This window comes from Ambystoma mexicanum, chromosome 3q (genome assembly GCF_040938575.1).
Source record: "Ambystoma mexicanum isolate Mex_15411 chromosome 3q, UKY_AmexF1_1, whole genome shotgun sequence".
Lineage (NCBI taxonomy): Eukaryota > Metazoa > Chordata > Amphibia > Caudata > Ambystomatidae > Ambystoma > Ambystoma mexicanum.
The window spans coordinates 531,542,105-531,558,289 of NC_090926.1; the positions used below are offsets into that span (position 1 = coordinate 531,542,105).

The 16,185-nt window shown below is 42.9% G+C and overlaps 1 protein-coding gene across 7 annotated transcripts in view; it reads left to right on the forward strand.

The window, feature by feature from the left end:
• Nucleotides 1-16,185, forward strand: part of TENM2 (teneurin transmembrane protein 2) — a 3,863,575-nt gene that overhangs the window by 3,466,763 nt on the left and 380,627 nt on the right. For all 7 annotated transcript variants that reach the window (XM_069654289.1, XM_069654288.1, XM_069654292.1 and 4 more), the window contains one exon: nucleotides 6,299-6,493. In XM_069654289.1, coding sequence (XP_069510390.1) covers nucleotides 6,299-6,493 — 195 coding nt within the window. The remainder of the gene's footprint in view (nucleotides 1-6,298; nucleotides 6,494-16,185) is intronic.

The following is a 16,185-nucleotide window of genomic DNA, read 5'->3' on the forward strand; positions in this document are numbered from 1 at the left end:
GTCTTGCATATCCCTCTATGACATGTCCATTTTTCTGGTTATCAATTCATGTGCAGATCTGCATAAGAGCTGAATGTCATGAAATATGTGTCTCATATATAGCCCATCATGCCTTCTGTGTTAGAAGACCGGTGGATCTCAGATGTCCACCATGTTGGATGTTTTGCCAGATGTAGTAAATATATGTATATATTTATGAGTAGTTTATTGGGCGTTATGCTGTTTAAGCGCATCAGCTCACACCATTGTGAATGTGCTGAAAGGTAACATGCAGGATAGGAAAGAGTAGAGAGGCAGTGAGTAAAATAGTATTGAGGGAGCAGCATTGCAACACTTGAACAGGCTAGGAGATTAGCTGTGGAACAAGTGAGGATATGTCTTGAAGAGTAGTACGTCTTAGACTGTTGGCTGATTCCAGAGATCAGTGAGGTTGGAACTATGAAGGAGGATTCTTTTAAGAATGTGCTATGGGAGTGGTTAGAGCGAGTGGAGGATTGTCTGCCTGACGATCGTTCACATCATCACATCTCCAAAGCCCTGCCCTTTGTGGTGAACAATGGGGTGGGGTGAATATGGTCTCAGATGTGACTGATCGATTCCCTAAAAAGAGTACACTTTTGATATTTTCTGTGCCACTTCCACTTAGATTTAGCCTTCAATGGATGACCAAATTTAATGCAGAGCTGTCATCTATATGTTTTGACTGTCGTTCGACCATATTAAAACTGTCTAACATCCTTTTGGAAAATTAAGGAAGACTCGCTGGACCCAGGAACTCTAATTGGGCATAACAGGGAACCAGGTTTGGAGATAATTGGGCCTTTTTGTCACAGATCCTCATGTTAGTTCATTAGGATCATCATGAATGTAATTCTTTGGTGTACTAATAGGAACTGGAGGGATCTGAGTGAGTGTCTCATGGCCCCATTTCCTTAGGTAGATCATAGTTATGTTAATTTGTTTATATCCTCTAAAGGTTGTCAAACTGTTTCTTGGGAAGGTGTGCAAGTGTGGTGTTGCAATAGTGTAGTTGAGTAAGTGTTAAGTGTTAAGACTGTGACTAAGTTATTAAACTGGTTGGTATTTCTACTCACTTGGCGATAGTACAATTCAAACTACGTGTTTCACTCTGTTTACTCTTGTGAGTGTTATAAGTATGATCCACACAACGCCCTTTACAATTTCATTGATGATTTATTGCATTTTTTTCAAGGTTTAGTAGATGGTTCCGACACGTGTTTCGACCCTACGACAGGTCTTTATCAAGGCTACCGTGTTTAACAATTCATTCATTGTTTTTGAGAAGTACACGAGTATTTGTGACATATACAGTTATTGAACTAATTGTGAAGAAAAGTGAGTTTCTCTTCCTGAAAATGTCTAGCCGGTAGTTTCTTCTGTGAATCACTGCATTAATTTTCAGAGCGAAGTTGAGAGTAGAAAAAATAGCAACTGGTGCCTCTTTGTGTGAGATTTTGTCGGAGTATCCTAATGAGTGGGGCATGGATCCTGCCTCCATCCAAGAGCATGACTGCCTGTGAGCCACTTTGGGATAGGAAACGCGTGTTTAGTCAAACAAATATGTTTTCCAGGTAGGCTGTAATGTTTGCTTGCAACTCCACAACCCATCCTATTTGTTGGATTTACCTCTGCATCACTTGTGCACATTCAGAGCCTTGACTGGTATGCAGTGTTACTCTTTTCTCTGGCCTGAGATGTAGTTTTGTTTGCTCGGCATGGTCATGTTCAACAGTCTTTATACACACTCCCTGGGCACTAACATCCGAGAAAAGAACATGGATGAATAGTTGCCCTGGATACAGAGAGAAAACATGTGAGCATTTAAGAAACTTCTGAATGCTACGTTTTCAACAGTAGAGCACAACTTCAGGGGAAGGTCACTCCACATAAAAATTGCAAACACTGAGAAGGCCAGGATGAAAAACTTCTCTAGGAACCTTGATCTGTAAACAGGTTTGAAAAAGAAGACTGTACGGAATAAAGATCCATTTGCAATCAATGAACAGTCTAGTATTGCGTTTGAATGATGCACAGTGGAGTGTGTAGGAGTTGATTCAATATTTCCCATTTGAAAAGATGGATGCTTGCCTGCCTCCTCTGCCAGGTCATCTATTGTGGATTAAGATCTTGGAGTTCATTCAAAATGGGCAACTAAGGTATATGTCCATGTATTTTCATTTTCATAATGTGTGCTCATGCACAAGCTGTGAAATAATCCTTTCTTCCCCATAAAAAAGTATAATTAGACCGCATGATGTGCATTTGCCCTAGACTAGTGACAGGCACCGAGTATATGCAAGGCACCTTTCACGGCTGAAGGCCACTCTGCATACTATAGAATCTTTTTTGTTTGTATTCGTACTATTATTAAATGCACATTGAAACACAAACTCATATCAAATTGGTGAAAATGACCATGTGTTTTGGGGGCATGTTGTATGAGGCCATCGTTGTGTGTTTTTGCAGAAATTATTTTCAGTAATACCCTCACTTTTGGTTTCTATTGACTGTTTTGCAATCAGTGGCTTATCAATAAGAGATGCTCCCATTTTAGGCCAAACAATGTAGCCATGCATTTTCGAATGTAAGGCCAAGGACATGGAAGCCATACATAAACACAATCCTCTGCATGATCATCGTGTGAACTATGAGCAAGACGCATAGCAATGGTCAGTCCATGATTAATGATTGGTGAACCAAAGTAACTACAGTTAACAGAGAACAATTTGTTAGACCCAATTCACGCACATATGTAGGGATTCAAGGGAACCTTGACCTGGCGCCTCGTTTCCTACCGTTATTAACTTGCAAGTCCACAATTCATGAAGTGTGCTTGAGAGGTGCACGAAGGGCGGCAGGTTCAAGAGTGTTGTGCGCACGTTCCACATTCACATGTAATAATTGCTTGGCCTCTCCCATGTGCATTTTCAGTGATGGGATGTAAAGACATGTTGGTACAAACCTTTTTTTTTGTTTAAAGTCTATCTCCCTTTGGAATAGAAATGCTCATACATTGCATGAACATTTGTTCTTTGGGCAGATCAGTGGTGCCACAGCTCTCAAAAGACTTGTTGCAGCTTTGCGAATTCCCATGTACCTGGTTTTTCATAAGGAAACAGGTTACCGTGCAGACAGGGAATCGGGACATGTGAATTTGACCCAAAGTAGTTAATTGAACTTGGTGTCCAAGTACAGATCGGAGGAACAATATGCTGCATATATGATACTGCTTGACTCACCAACTAGAAGAAGATATGTTCACACTTGGTCCAAGGCTCTGACTGGATCTAAACGTTCACAGATGGGTCCAAATGAGAAAAAAATACAATGGCAATGATTACAAGGACATCCGTCACATGAAGAGGTCCCTGCAATAAAGAGAGTATTCCCTACTATTATCTAGCTTTTGCTGTTTTATGATTACTTAATCTAGTATAAACGCATATCTCATGACATATTTTGCTTGCTTTCAACATATATTGAATCTTAAAATGCAATGAATGTTTGTATACGAAGTAGATTGTTTGAGTGGATGATTTGTGATTGTAATATATGTAATGCAAAATGATGCTATCCATCAAAATGTTGTAAGGTTTATATACACGATAGTCAAAATGACAATTATTGGACTAAGAGGATGAGCACATATCACAGGAGGAAAATATGCAACGTTTTGTGTGTATGCCAAGTGACCTGTTGCTACTAGAGAACCTTTTAAAATGATGCATACTCTGGGTGAAATTCTTGTCAATGGAAAAGTATAAAAGGTGCATAAAAAGGGTACAATTTCTTTATTATTACTGTCCGCACTCTCCACCACTTCTCCTCTCACTTCCCCCACCCCTCTCTGGCCTGCCCTGGCTACCCCCACCCTTTCTTTCCTCTTCTGCTTCTCTCCTGTAACACATGAAGACTTCTCCAGACAAGTCCGGTCTATGAGCATCACATCAAAACAGGTGAACCCCTGCTCCCCCCGAACCATCAAGGACAACATTGGTTCTCTCGCTTCAGCCTTGGCCAATTTCTGTAATCACTCCTTTGCCACTGGTACTTTCCCCTCTCTTCTCAAACACTCCCTTGTGCAACCCTTACTAAAAGAATGTTCTGCCAAACGCTCCATTCCGGCAAATTATCGCCTGATCTTTATCACTCCTTTTCTGGGCAAACTTCTGGAGAAGTTGGCTATCTCCCAGCCTTTCATGCTGAATCTGTTGCTTGTCTCCATGACCATCAGTCTGGCTTCAGAGCAGCCAGGGGCATGTACACTGCACTCCTGAGCACATGTGAAGATCTGCTCCCTAATCTCGACTCTAGTTCTCCCTCTGTCCTCATTATCCTTGACCTTTCCTCTGCTTTTGACATGGTCAACCACATCACCCTGATTACTCATCTCCGCAAGACCCTTGACACTACGGATCAGGCTCTGGCTTGGCTGACCTCCTTCTTCCTGGATCGACCCTCCCAGGTCTAGCTTGGTTGCTTTCTCTCCACCACCTTTCTCTCTACATGTGGTGTTCCCCAGGGCTCTATCCTCTCCCCCTGGCTCTTCAACGTCCATCTGGCCCCTTTGGCCCTCCTGATCTCTACCTTCACCTCTAACCTTTGGTTCCATGTGATAATGTCCCTGCAAAAATGTCGTCTGACAAAAATGTTGCCAAAAAATTGTCATGTTTTTCAGGGACATTATCACATTGAACATGCGGGGGGACACCCCTGTAATGCCCAAATCTTTTTTTTCAGGCACAGCTGAGGACAACCATGCAACTCCTGCTCCCCTTAACTCCATATATATGGCCACCATATATAAAGTCACCACAGCCTTTTCCCAGTGACCATATGTATGGCAACCATATATATGGGGATAATATTACCAGATAGCTAACTTTCAGTGTTATGCAGATGTCACGCAGCTCTCTTTCAGGCTACCCTCGGCCTCCTCCTCCTCCTCGCTCATCCCAGACTGTCGATCTGCTATTCAGTCATGGTGCACCTCTAATGATCTCTGCCTCAACTGCAGCAAGACAAAGAGCCTTCTCATTGAGAGCCCTGATCCCCCTCTCCCTCTGTCACTCTGGCTGCCCTCTCTGGGCCCACTGCCCTCACCCTCTTGTGAGGCAAAAAACCTCAAAGTGATATTCAATTCCACACCCTCCTTCTCTCCACACATCATGGATCTTGCCAAGAAAGTCCACTTCCAGCTGTACCTCCTCACTGGTATTCTCCCTTTTCTCACCTTCCCCCAGAAGCTCACAGTCTCACAGTCACCAGAGCTCTGGTTCTCTAGGCTGGACTACTGCAACAGCCTCTTTCTGAGTCTGCCTACCTCTACTCTTTGCCTTCTTCAACTCATCCAGAACAGTACTGTGAGTCTTATCCTTGGCCTTAAGACCAGGGACTGCATCTCTCCAGCCCTGAAATCCATCCACTGGTTCCCGGTGGCTGTAAGGATCAAGTTTAAGACCCTCTGCATCATCCACAGGTTTTTTTTGGGGCAGTAGTCCTTACTACATTCAACTCTCTCTTCCTAAGACACTTCCTCCTAGAGCCCTTTGCTCATCTACTTCTAACTCTCTCCGGGTGAGTCACTTCTCCAAGCAGAAATTGGGAGGTAGAACTCTCAACTCTGCAGGTGCCTCCCTCTGGAATGGCCTCCTTGCCTCACTCCGCCTTGAGTCGTACCTCCTTAAATTTCCAGAAATTCTTCAAGGCCTACCTTTTCTCCTTTTTCTCTCTCCCTCTACCCTGATAACCTTCGCTTGCTCCTAATCCATCTGCTCTACTCGCCGCCCGGTTGTCCTCTGAGTCCTACAGGACAACAGCCTCCCCCGACCAGTCCCCCTGCACTTGCCGCCTGACTCTTTGCACTTCCTTCTGGCTAACCTTGCTCTATTGGGCAGGGATTGCCCCTTGTAGCCCCAACCTCCTCAGCACTGAACTCAGGCTCCTGCTGCTCTGGGTGGACTACTCCATGTACCCTCTGCCCGGCACTTCTTGCTGCGCACTTGCATGATCTCAATGACACAGGGCCTAGTAAGATTGTTGTCTTGTCCTCCTTCTGTTCTCCCTCCCTTGCCTTGTTTCCCTGTGAAGCACTTGTTTATAGGCGCATAAAAATAACAAACCAATCATTCAATCAATCAGAGTAAAAAGGTTTTAAGCAACTATGTGGTCAATACCATTACAAGAAATGTTGTCCCTAGTTAATACTAAGCACAAGACAGCAGTGTTAGAGGACGATATAAGCAAGTGTAGTAATTGCTGCTTTCCTTCATTGTAGCTGCCTGTCCAGTGCTGTGCAGTGGAAACGGCCAGTACTCCAAGGGAACCTGCATATGCTACAGTGGTTGGAAAGGGCCAGAGTGTGACGTACCAAGCAACCAATGCATCGACCCCACCTGCGGAGGCCATGGCTCCTGTGTGGAAGGAAACTGTGTATGCAATGCCGGCTACAAAGGAGAAAACTGTGAGGAAGGTGAGTCTCTTTGCTATACATTATCCCAGCAAAGCATGCTACTGGGTATTACATGCAGGCAGAATGCCAACATGGGAGCTAACTCTGAATGTGGGTTGAGCACAGATCACATCAGTCAGCACTTGATTGAGTTGTAGGTATCCTTTAACCCATTTTGAGTTGCAGACCAAGGTGTCTGAGATTGATTGACAAGTGAAGACTTAGAATTAGAAATTAGGTCAGCATGTATTTTCTCTTTTGTTAATGGGTTACTGATATGTTTCCTGTACCCCTGCTGACCCCATCCACTGATTCAAATTTCTGCTCTTATCCCTTCTGCATTCCCCTCTCTGAAGTTATTCTATGAATAATTGTTTTAACATCGTGCATACAAGACAGCAGAGTGTATTTCATAACTGAAACATAATTTGTTATTGAAATATCTGCTATTGGCCTTAGGACGTCTAAATAAACACTCTCGATTGAAATATGTTGTAATCCATTCCTCTGTGTGGTGGAGTACATGCAAAAGTAATACTGTATAATCTCTCTAGAAATAAAGCAGAACATTGTAAGTGACTCCAATCAAGCAATCCCACTAAGTCAGTGCCTTGTCTGGGCTGCCCAAGGGAAGCCCTTATTTATATATTTTTATGGCAAGTTATAATCTGGATGATGAACCCTTGTATAACACCCTCTCTTAGAATCCCCCTTGACCCCACTGAGCCAAGAAGTAGGCTTGTTTTGCAAATTTAAAAGGTTTATTTGAAAATGTAAACAATATATATCTATCAGACTTCTAAAAATAAATTGATAATGGATAGCACACTTGTGAATATGAGCAGTAATCAGCAATAGGTAATCCTACAGTAGCACAGTTCTTGGTTACTTATGAATAGGAAAAGAAGAATAAGGTGGTAGAGAATGCCTTTATGGCTTCAAGGACAATGCAATGATGAATGAAATGCAGTACAGAATAAACTTGATATGACCTCAACAAAAGACAATGTAATCACTTTTCTTTGACAATTCACTCCCCCCCTTTATGCAATATAAGGAGATGAAAGAGAGAGCACACAGTTCTCAGGAATGCAATCAAATACAATACGAAATTCAGTTCCCCCCCCAGCAAGCTTAGAGGAAAACAGGTATGAGTTTTTAAACACAGGCAAAATGCTTTTAATGTGATGACAATGAAGTGAGAAATGTGCTAAAAATGCTTTTAATTCCCTCTAAAGGTTCAGGGTGAGGGAGAGATCCTTAAATTAATTTAGGATCACTTTAGCCATGCTCTATGAATGATTGTCAGGTTGCACACGAATTTTAGCAAAGGAAAGAAAGGACAAATATTTTTACACATGGCTGAAATTAAGCAAAATGTCAAATCGCAGCAAATTTAGTCGCGTGCGTCGAGCGCAATCACAGAGGCACTATAAGGAGTGTAAGTTCTAGGCTCTTTGGAAAGCTTAGAATCTTAGCTTTAAGATGACAGTTAAAACTCGCTCGTAGCACAAACGGTTCCGGAGATACGGCCGATTTAGTAAAGGTAGTTTTTCGGATTTGAAATTTTAAAGCTCAGAATGACAGATGACAGTTTTCAGTTTTAAAGATGACAGAATGACACGGTTCTAGGAGGCAGTTCTAATAGGCTAGAATAGTTTGGATTAGATTATTTTAAACTAAGAGATTGGTTTTGGCACAGTGCTAGCTCGGTACTCACACTAGATTTTGGACAGGAATGGGCCTCGTCACGGATCTGGTCAACAGGTTGAACGGGACTTCTAGCGGTTCTGCTCACAGCGTCTGGTCTCTGGTTCTCTCTGGTTCCGGATACAGCACTGCTTTCAGGATACTGCTACTGGTCCTTGCAAAAGTTCTTGGCAAAGAATTCAAACAGCTCGCCCTGCAGTTGAATAGTTTGGTTGGTTTTGAGGCCTGCTGAAGAGGATTCAGCTTGTGGATTCAGGCCTCTCTGCTACAAATTCTGGAGTTAATTTCTGGTCTCTGGAGATTGATGGATTTGAAGTCTGGATCTCTGGATGCGAAGTCTGAAGTCTCCCGGCAAAGTGTCCCGCAGGAAATTGGAAAGTGAATGTCCCTACCTGGGTTCCAGTGTTCCTTTTATGTGTTTTGAAAATGGGTGTGTGCCTGGGCCTAGCTAAGCCTGCCCCTCTCACTTATCATTGGCCAGGCTTTCCTCTCTCCCTTGATTGGGGGAAAGAAATGGAGTGTCAGAGTGATGCTGTAGGCTTTATGGTCAGAGGAACCTCCCCTTGTCAAATTGCACACAAATCTATTTCTGATCCAAATACATATTTATCTATGTACCATTTTTCTAATATTATAGGTCCAGTTCACATATTTTCTGTAGCACCAAACCATCTGATCCCTGTCTTTGTGCGATGTCATGTCTACTTATGACAGAATTCTCCCCTTTTCATCCAGATAACAACCTCTAAGCCTTTCTAGATTTTAAACAAATGTTCACCAGGGACATGGGTTACAGATGATAAAGTGTCAGATTTTTAACATGCATACATTTGGAGTAACAACCCTTTTTTCCGCTACTATCCCCAAGAACATACCACAGGGTCCTAACACGTTAATGTGCACATAAAAATCACAAAAATGATGATGTTATTTATATAATTTTGACAAGACCGCACTGTGAATTATCCATCTTTTTAAAATCATACTCTGACCCCAAAGGGGTGTGGTTTTCCAAAGCACATTGTGGAATTTCTGGTTTATCCACTTCCCCCAAGCTCAGCTGGCTCTCACAGGCACTGCCCCTCCCAGTTTCTCCCAAGAGGATGCCATTTTACGACCCCCCCAATATAACATTTGCCTGAGTCCAGGACAGGGCTTTGTTCAACTTCCTGCAGTCCCCAGGTGCTCGTCCCCTTTTCCAATCAGAGAGGTGTCATCTCCTTTTGGCAGGGGCAGCAGGATGCAGCTAGGCCTGGGAAGAGTGGCTGATCAGGTTTCTCCTGTCGGGGGTAGTTGTCAGGCAGAATTCAGCTAAATGTCACTTTAGTTCCCAGTTTTCTACATTCAAATCCAACTTATAATTTTTGCACATGCAGCTAGAATGCTGATTCTTAGTTCAAAACTATGACATTTAAACAATTGCAACCTATGTGACACTCACAAGTAGGTCACTCATGTATTCTAAACATTTCGATTCTAGTGGCTTTAAACCCAAATTCACTTAAGCTGCTGACATCCCCAGCTATTTTTTATATACATTAAATAATTACTTCCTTCAAGTCATTTCAGAATATAGTTTTACATTGTATCCACCTCTTAGCAAGTCTTTCCTTGGCCTGGTTTGGGTTCATTTGTTCAGTTTTACACAAAAGTCTGGTGGTTTTAAAACGCCGGCTTTCTGATAGTGGTGAGCATCAGTATTGCATCCATTTTTGACATTAAGAAAATGAATTCCCCACAGTTCTGGGGTGCTTTTGGCAATCAGCATTGCCATTCCTCATGGTTTCAGGCTACTGTGTGTGTAGCCCAATGGTGGTTTTAGGCAGTGCCCACCTGTGCTCACAACACAGGCAAAAATGGGTGGCAGCCTATTCTTCATGTTTTCCCTGTGCACTCTCTGGGGAGTTCTGGCCATCATGATGTTTTCAATGCCAGTACTGCACAGTTTTATGGTAGGGCTTGGATGCATGGGTAAAAACATCCCACAACATCTGTCAGTTGGCTTCTTATACAATTCCACACTGTTCCACCAATCTACATCAAATGTTGCATAATTACCTATTAAGACCCTCCCGACATGACTGGCTACATGACATTTGGACACCCCACCACTTTCCCCGGATTTCATCAGCTTCACACATGGGACGGTTGCCTGAAATCGTCGGAACATCAATGTGGTCATACAAGGAGAGGACAAAGCTCTTTTTAAGCACCTCGATGTGTAGAACAAAAGTGAATGGTCCCTATGGGCCCCGAGAAACCAGGTTTCAAAGCCCTAAAATGCAGCGTTTCCAAGATATTGGCACCGCAATGCACCACGCCAGGATGAGATGACAGGTGGGTAGAAGGTCCCAGTATGCTGCAGCATGCCAACTCTCGCCTCTCCTCAATATCTGCTCCAGGGTATGTCTGCCAGTCACACGCACTCATTCACAGGGCATTAAGCGATAAGCGACTCGGAACAGCGACCTATAGGATCAATGATTTTCAACAATTGATGAGAGTGTTATTATGTCTGCCTGCTGAACCCATGGGGATTATGGGTCGTTTTTTGCTACTAATAATTATAAAAGTAAAAACATGGCAAGTAATATGGCCATATCACTTCTCCCTGCACAACATCCAGCCTTAGAAGAGATACATGTTCAGAATTGTTGGGGCTTCTAGAGACATACACTAGGCAACTATCAAGCTCTTCATTTACTGGAAGAGGCTACTCGTGAGATAGCATACCTACTGCAATTAATCAACAGCACTATGCATGCATAGAGTACTATACAAAGTACACCTTGTAAACAGTTGCTTTCCACATTTCTGGTTTACATCAGCCATAACTTACATCCTGTAGGTGCAGGAGAATTGGAAGGCAGGGAGTGCAATACATGCACAGTTCAAACCAGGACGGCATAGGTTTCAACCCAAAGCAAGTGGGTCCTTCATCAGGCCATGCCAGTATACTTGCTGATTAATGGTCCAAATTCCATGCTATGTGGACTTGGGCTCTGCATGAGTAACATGCATCAAGTTTAGCTCTAACTTCAAGCAAAATTAAAATACATAAAGCTTGGAGTTGTCTGCATGCTAGTTGAACAAACCCTTGTGAAACATGTGCCATTGTAACGTGAAAGGTCTAGCCTTTTATAAAAACATTTTAATGTGTGGGGGTACAGTAAATGCAGGTATTGTTTTGCATTTAATGGTATATGTTCCTTTTAATCGGGGTAAGCCTCTGGGTAAAATGTCAGCTTTTTCACTTGAGGTGCACACCATTGCATATCTGAATATAAATTACATGTATTCTCATAGGTAATGCAGTATTCTGCACTGTGTTTACATCAGTGTCACAATGCGAAAACACAACTTGATCAAAAGTTCATTATCAACAACGGGAGCATGTGGAGGATTCGGCTCACCTTCAGAGGACACGGCTCCGAGACGATGAACGTACTTGGTAGAAATGAGTTGTAATAACTGACAACTTGGAGGGATCCCATAATATGACAGGGAAGGTTAAAATAACCTTCCACAAACATCATTTAAAGAGTGGAAAACAAGTTTACTGGCGGAGACATTGCTACTGCTGAAGTATCCACATCTTGCGGATCATGTGTATACAAATTGAGCACCTTCGGCCAAAATTATGTAATAAGAAAGAGCCTTGCAACTGTTCTCCAGATATGGACCATGACAGCCAGTGGTCGAAGTGTACAAAAATACTTAGTGGTTCCCTGCTCGCCTGCCCCCGGTCCCCACAAACCTCATTGCCAGGCACCCGCCCACATGCAATCCAAAGCCCAAAACAAATGCACCTGCTATTTAAGGGAATGCTCAGTGCAGTGCACTGAAGAGCAAGTTTCAACCCTTCGATTTTAAAACAAAACCATTCCGGAGCAGTTTAAAAAAAAAAAAAAAAAGTATAGGAACAGTCAAACTTAAAAACAAAAAGTAGAGGAGCACTGCTCCCAACCGCTCCTGCCCACTTCAACCACTGATAACGGTTCGATTAACTTTCTGAATGGACCAACACGCATGCAGAACAGTAGGCACACCTGCGCATATGTCAACATGGTGTTCGTCCATTATTGATCTGTCCTTCCAAAAGGAAATGGCTGACTTAATTTGCGAAGCTGTTTCCAAAGAAGGTGAGGTCATTAGGAGACCTGCATCAGCAGGTATTTTTTATTCGGGCTGGCTTTTTGTTTCTCATATTCATCATGGTCACGTCGTTCAAACAATTTGCTTGAAATGGCCGCGGCACCAGAATCGATATCTCAGATCTAAATTTTTGCTGCATAAACAGTGTTGCCCTATTAACAAATGTGAAGGGGAAAATGAAATGGCGCATTTGTCAGGTTTCACTCTAGGCTGCGGTGGCAATGGAGGCGAAATTGACAAATTAGGTTAATGCACCCATGTGTTTTTCTTGTCAATTTTCCGGTCAAGCCATTCTTCAATGACATTTAACATTAAAAGTGTGTTTTACAGATAGCTTTGATGAAGGATTTATAGTACAAGTTGTTCTGAAAACTTTTCAGCTCTTTTTTAATATCTTTGCGGCTGTGCAATGTGCTCAGTACTTTTCTTTTTTTAATAAAATGTACAGAGGTTTCATTGATCGAAGAGTTATAATTACATATTTTGTTTTAGGGAACCTAATCTCTGTGTCTCGCAGCGTTATGATTCAGGAAATAGATGTAATTTTGTGTGCATTTGCGATAGAAATTTTAAATACTTTTCTTCTTGGTGCCCTTGATGTGCTTTAGTTTAGCTGTTAAACACTTCATGGATAGCACTAATTGTTATCATTTACCCTGTACGGACTACACACATGTCTGTCTTACTCACAGGTATGTTTTTTTTTTCAATCACACATAATTGGTCATAAAAGATTGATGCCCAAAAACCTTTCTATTTCTGACCACAGATGCGCAAGGACATTTAATTGCAGCAAAACTGAAAGGCGACCTAAAAATTGATGAAGCCACAGTTGTGTTGATAAGAAAATGTCAACAGAAATACTGTTTGAACTGAAAGTTTAATTATGACATTTGTAACTGCTGAACCCATATGCATGCATTAGTATTGGCCGAACCCCAAAGCCTCTCCCGTAATGATAGGCTCACAACTTGTGTCAAGTGTTGGCAATAAAAGGCCGTAGGATTTTATTGTACAGATATGAGTTATGGCAATAAAAATATCACATATCATGATGGTATCATACTTTTGGGCACCGGGTCCTGAGGTTACCCCCTCTGACCCGTGCCGCCTTCTTGTGTCTCACGACTTGTTGTGGCCACCGTACAGTGCCTTGTACTTCTTTTTGTTCTTCTCCCCTTTTTGTAGGGTGGGCGGGTTCTGTGGTAAAGAAGCAAGAAGATTTGGAAGACACTGAGTAAACAGTGAACCTCCTGTTTGCTTGGGTCCCCGTTCAGGGTCCACAAACAGATTGTGTTTACTCTGAGCATGCTGCTCATATTTATAGGACCCGGGGAGGCCCTGGGTCTTTGTTGTGTATGTGGTGGTGGCTGCTGTTGTCGCAGCCCCCAGCCGGTTAGCCGACTGTCTGGCCCCCTGGTGGGGGCAGATCTTTTGAACCTGGGCCCTGCCTTATGGTTGTTTTCCTCATGGCGCTTAGCACCTTGCTGTGTGGAGGAAGGGTGAGATGACTATTCGCACCTTACCCTTCCGTGGCTTTGTGCTGCCGAGACTGCGTGTCTCCGTAGCTGGGGGGAGGAGAGGAGCAGGCACGGGGAGGTTGGGGCTGCCCCTCTCCCAGCTGCCGATGGTAACAGCAGTTACCCTGCCTCGCTTGTGGGATGCCCATGCAGCATTGCTGAGTTATGTTACTAAATTGCCCCACCTACAATGTGTCTACTCACTGAAAGCTTAATGCTTGCGGTACAGAAGTGGTCCATGGACAAGGGGAATGGTACCCTTCCGTGCCGACTCAGGCCTTCATCCTTCTGTTCAGAGGCGTTGCTAGGGGGCGGCTAAGGGGGCTATAGCCCCTGGTGTTTTGGTTGTAGCCCTGGATAGAATCCCAGGAGCTACAACCAAAAGGCCAGCTAGCCCCCAGTCCCGACAATTGCTTAGCCCCGGGTCTTTTCAAGACATAGCAACACCCCTGCTTCTGTAGTTGTAAATTCAGTACCACACGGTAATCAGGACGGTAATTACTAACACACATTACCAATCACTCTGACACTGGATTCTCCAGAATGCAGTATGCTATAAAACACCAACTATTATTATTATTATTATTATTATTATTATTATTATTTTTATTTTTCGCTCTCTGTCACTTATCCAAGCTGGGATGCTGTTGTCAAAATAAATTAAAAACATGTTCTATGTTCTGCCAGTATTAATCTCTGAGTCATGTCCTTGTGCATTGGCAACTGGAACTGAGTGCTTTCAGTGGCCAAAAGAAATTGTTCCATATTCTCATTTATGAGTCTGCAGTCGAAACTGGGCTGCAATGACCTCTGGGGGATAGAGCTGTGTGGGTCTTCATTATGAAGAGAAGGGTTAGCTTAGATCACTTTACCCTCCTTTGCTTCATCCCAAGCAGGCACACCCTGGTGGCAATTTGAAACACATTGGGCCTCATTACAAGTTGAGCGGTGTGGCTAAAATTGGCGGTAATATGGTGGTAACAGAGTTACTACATATTAGCACACGGCTCAACTATGGTATTGGTGGTGGTGTGGAAGAAAAATTCCAACAAATGCTGGAGGTAAATCTGTCACCTTACTGCCAAAGAACGGTTATTTTGGCAGAATCACTGCCAGTGGAATTACCGGTAATTCTGCCGAAATCCCCATGGAGTTCTATAGCTGGGGACTAACACCACCATACCGACACTTGTAATCAGGTGTTAATTCTACAGGACCAAGTTGTGGTAACAGTAAATCCGTTTGGCAGTATTTTGGCAGATTTACCAAGGATATACCACCAAACCTGTGATGAAGCCCATTATGCCTTGATTAAAATCTTATATGACATGACCACACATCCCACCCATTCTGATATCGGTGTAATCAGGTCAAAGAAATAGCTGGGCAAGTCTACACAGTGCTGAAAGCTTGTGCCAATTTAGAAGTCTAATTGATCACAGACTGGTTGCTGGCAGAGCCCACACGCTACTCTTCAAGAATTTGACCAAGAGATTTTGTAAGAGGGAGCAGATTCAAGGACAAGCCCAGTCTATAAGAAGAGCAGGTTGACTGTGCTGTTTCATGCGTCAGTACTGTTTTTGTCATTGATCCATTCTGTACAGTTAATTATTCATGCCTTTGAAATAGAGCACCAGTCCCTGTACCATAAATGTGAAGACTCCACAAACCCGAGGCATGGGTCATCAGTAGACATCCTTTTGTGCCTACATCGCGATAATAAAAACAGAGCAGGAAATCAGACAGGGGATCACTTTTGCCAATTACTATGTGTTCCAGATTAACTCCATTTCAGGATTTTGCTGTTTTGGCAAAAACCTGCTGCAGAAATTCGATTACTGTTTGGATAACCCAACATTTAGAGCATGGAGGGGGTTGCATGTTATGATCTTGTCCTGTTGTTTGTGCAAAATGAGGATCACATACAAACCAACCATGTTTAGTACAAAATAAAGAAAACATATTTGGCTAAACTGTACATGCAAAACCAGCAAAGTAAACTTCAGATTTAGACTACAATCAAGAATACATGAACACAGAAGTTGGCTGAGAGACAGGCTTCTTCATCAGAGACATTCTGTGTCTTCGGCATTGTCAGGATGCAGACGTAGGAGACTGACACACTATATTATACACATTGTTGGTTACAGACTTGTATTAATAACCAAAGGAAAACCCTAACTATCTCTTTTTCAGAGAGGGGATTCCCTGCCTCAAATAAACTAAGAATTCTGTCAGGAGGTCTTGTCAAATGTAAATGGTCCACTGTCATGTCATAAACCTATTCCCTTCCCTTACATTCAAAATCAAATAAAGAAAAGGATGATC